The sequence below is a fragment of the Ylistrum balloti genome, unplaced genomic scaffold, assembly GCF_031769215.1.
Source record: "Ylistrum balloti isolate Yb309-2 unplaced genomic scaffold, AGI_CSIRO_Ybal_v1 Utg370958, whole genome shotgun sequence".
In the NCBI taxonomy this organism is placed as follows: domain Eukaryota; kingdom Metazoa; phylum Mollusca; class Bivalvia; order Pectinida; family Pectinidae; genus Ylistrum; species Ylistrum balloti.
This window is the reverse complement of record NW_026782539.1, coordinates 119,883-123,907: the sequence shown is the minus strand read 5'-3', so window position 1 is coordinate 123,907 and position 4,025 is coordinate 119,883. Positions and strand designations below refer to the sequence as shown.

The following is a 4,025-nucleotide window of genomic DNA, read 5'->3' as shown; positions in this document are numbered from 1 at the left end:
TTATCATTATCAGAACGCAATTGAGTTCCGTGAAGTATTGTCTCGTTAAGCCGTTATTGTGTTTGCCTACATGTCATAGAAGAATGCGTGATCTCTGAGACACATATTTCAATGATTTTAACGATTTCATTACACGATATGCTTGATGTAACATGTGACCCCGTATCAGTCGTAACCCGGATGTAGATCAGCCATATCCCGGTATCAAAATATGTGTTAATGTTTGTCATATGATGACAGTATCAGGTTTCAGATGAAACTCTGTATATTCATAACTAATGACAATTAACTTTAGTCAACATCTTATATACTCATAGTATTCAAACCATTCACCAGGAGAACAGAGCCAGTTTGTTATTCTTTTTATCTTTATTCTCATTTTGTGGATAATGAAACCCATGATATGGTTATTTGTTTTACTGACATTGATGTAGAATGTTTGTTTATTGAAATATGTAATAAGTGTAAACATATATCAATGTTATAATATGGGAGAATATGTGCTCTTATCCTTACTGTTTATTCATCAATGCCTGTTCTATACAAATAAGAGAACAATAATGACTAAAATGTAATCATGGCCACCAAACAGTTATGTCAGAGCTCTTGAGTGAATCATGGCCACCAAACAGTTATGTCAGAGCTCTTGAGTGAATCATGACCACCAAACAGTTATGTCAGAGCTCTTGAGTGAATCATGACCACCAAACAGTTATGTCAGAGCTCTTGAGTGAATCATGACCACCAAACAGTTATGTCAGAGCTCTTGAGTGAATCATGACCACCAAACAGTTATGTCAGAGCTCTTGAGTAAATCAAGGCCACAAAACAGTTATGTCAGAGCTCTTGAGTAAATCATGGCCACCAAACAGTTATGTCAGAGCTCTTGAGTAAATCATGGCCACCAAACAGTTATGTCAGAGCTCTTGAGTAAATCAAGGCCACAAAACAGTTATGTCAGAGCTCTTGAGTAAATCATGGCCACCAAACAGTTATGTCAGAGCTCTTGAGTGAATCATGGCCACCAAACAGTTATGTCAGAGTTCTTGAGTAAATCATGGCCACCAGGCATAATTGTGCGAGGTTTCGTCATGAGTGGCTCAGGAATCGTCACGAGTATTACCAGGCATAAACATTTCAGGACTCGTCACGAGTACTAACACGCAAAAATATTCTAGGACTCGTCACGAGTACTAACACGCATACATATTTCAGGACTCGTCACGAGTACTAACAGCATAAATATTTCAGAATTCATTAACATCAATTGTAATTGCGTAAGAAAATGTGTTTCTGTAAGACGTATCGGCGAAAAAAAACATGCGTATCATTAAACAGAATAGAAGCGTATATGTCTTTTGTAATGATTTTATTTCAATACAGTGTTTTGTTACAGTTTATTAAAGATGGCAAACACTCGTGTGTTATCTATTTTACATTGACAATACGACAGCTGTGATTTCAAGTGGTTTCTAACACGGAGAAAACACGTGACGTCCTCCATCCACAAATATCAGTTGACCGGTAACGAAGGAAGACTCATCAGATGCCAGGAATCTAATCGCCTTAGCAACCTCTTCGGGGTCGCCAGCGCCCCCTAGAGGCTGAAGGGATTTTTGGCGGTCGATGTACTGAAAATCAATAATACATCATACATGTACTGAAAACACAGAAAAAGGCTTGATCAGCAGGATTACGACTGAGTTGTGTTTAGAAGGGAGATGAAAGTACTCAAATTTACTTTGTATCGTCTGACCTATTCCAACAAATACATAACCGTACGTCTACTTATATTCTCATTGTACATTTAGACAGATATCCGATTTAATATGAAACGAACCAAGGAAGTGATTAGACACCCAGTACTTTACTATTCAATGACTAACGGTATGTTATTAGACACTGAATACTTTACTGTTCAATGACTACCTGTATGTTATTAGACACTGAATACTTTACTGTTCAATGACTACCTGTATGTTATTAGACACTGAATACTTTACTGTTCAATGACTACCTGTATGTTATTAGACACTGAATACTTTACTGTTCAATGACTACCTGTATGTTATTAGACACTGAATACTTTACTGTTCAATGACTACCTGTATGTTATTAGACACTGAATACTTTACTGTTCAATGACTACATGTATGTTATTAGACACTGAATACTTTACTGTTCAATGACTACCTGTATGTTATTAGACACTGAATACTTTACTGTTCAATGACTACCCGTATGTTATTAAACAACAAGTACTTTACTGTTCAATGACTACCTGTATGTTATTAGACACTGAATACTTTACTGTTCAATGACTACCCGTATGTTATTAAACAACAAGTACTTTAATGTTCAATGACTACCTGTATGTTATTAGACACTGGATACTTTACTCTTCAATGACTACCCATATGTTTGAATAATGTACTTTTAATAAAATGATTATAATAGTGAACTACAACGACAAATCATTACATCAACAAATACATGCATGTACATGAACACATAAACAAAATTTCTTTTTCTGTAATGTTGACGAACTTGGATAAGAAATTAAATTAGATAGATGTTCGAAGTAAAAATGCTAATAAACGCCAACATTTCCACAGAATAATAATCCAAACTTCAATAATACAATCACTAAATATGCTCAAAGAAAAGACACGGAGAAAAAATGTAAGCTGTTCCAAAATATTAAACGTCTTATGCTTCATCGACGACACCCACTAGATTCATATCACATAAAGAAATAAGATATTGATGAGATCACTATGAAGACTGCAAAACTTCCACATAAGTTTGTTCAACCTGCATCTTTTGAAATCCTGTGCTATGAGGTTAAGGTTGTCCGCCAGTTGACGACTTCTCGCACAAAAAACTCGTATGATGGCAACAGTTCCTTAATAACCGCATCAACATGTTAACACCTTAGGTTGGGGATGCAGGGATGATCCTATCCATAAATGGATACGGAGACGTTTTATGGTCGCCTTGTTCAGCATAATTAGAAATTCCTTCCTTGAGCAACGAAGAAGCTTGTCTGGTGGTTTCATTGTTATGAACCCGACTTTCATTTGAGAACGTGACATTACTTGACCTCAATACACGGAGAATACGGGTATCCAGCGGTAAGCGAAAGATTCGTGTAAAATACAAGAGGTCAAGGCCAAATTAATCCTCAAAATATATCAGTCTCACCTTTCTCAACAAATCTGTAGCTATGAAATGATAAAATGATTTGAATATTGTTTAATTCATCATGCGAAGTTTCCACCAACTGCTGATTATTTCTAACCGGTCTTTGAACAACCAGGGTCAGAAGTCGTTGATACAAAAATACTTATCATCCTGAAACAGGTCTTAGTCGTAGCGTTTTTGCTAATCGTTATTTTCTATTTTGTCACCGTTTCATTGATATCTATTTTAAATTATGATTTTTGTTAACATGTCGGTATTTTCTTGTCTAGAATTTTCACCACGTCACGTTGCACTAAGTTAGTGCAAGGACAAAGGTTTTGTACAACTGTTACAGCTGAATACATGTATAATGATACGATCGTTGAGGAAAGTCTACACAAATATTGAAGACATTTAAATAGTACATCATAGTTGGTGGTTGAATATATTTTCTTACAGTTTAGGAGAACCTATGATTACTACTGAACAACCTGTTCATATCTGTCGTCAGCCATGGAAGGTATACCTAAGAGTTATTGTATAATTGTATTTATTTCGTGGGTATACGCCTACTTTACCTGTGTATATATGTCGTCCGCCATTCCCGCATTTTTCTGAAAGTTCGTGATGATCACACCGGGACTACAACATAAAATATCTGAAGATCATAAAAGAATTTCTGTGTAAACTTGGTGTATTAAGTGATTACAGATGCAAGAACATACTTTGGATACGTTCCCCCACTGTTTAAATTTCTCTAACCTCAAACGTGTAATTTCTACGTGTGTTTTACTCATGTTTGGTGACGGAGCGTACCATACCTACTTTCCCAAAGTCGACAA

The 4,025-nt window shown here is 35.9% G+C and overlaps 1 protein-coding gene across 3 annotated transcripts in view; it reads right to left on the bottom strand.

Moving 5' to 3' along the window:
• Nucleotides 1-1,354: 1,354 nt before the first annotated feature.
• The window catches only part of LOC132559720 (3-oxoacyl-[acyl-carrier-protein] reductase FabG-like), a 38,684-nt gene continuing 36,013 nt past the window's right edge, over nt 1,355-4,025 (bottom strand). For 2 of the 3 annotated variants that reach the window (XM_060224345.1, XM_060224346.1), the window contains 2 exons: nt 3,762-3,825; nt 1,355-1,631 (listed from right to left, as the gene is read on the bottom strand). In XM_060224345.1, the coding sequence (XP_060080328.1) occupies nt 1,473-1,631; nt 3,762-3,825 (223 nt within the window). In that variant the 3' untranslated portion in view covers nt 1,355-1,472. Of the gene's footprint in view, nt 1,632-3,761; nt 3,826-4,025 lie in introns of those variants that run through there. The other variant, XR_009554630.1, reaches the window with a different exon arrangement.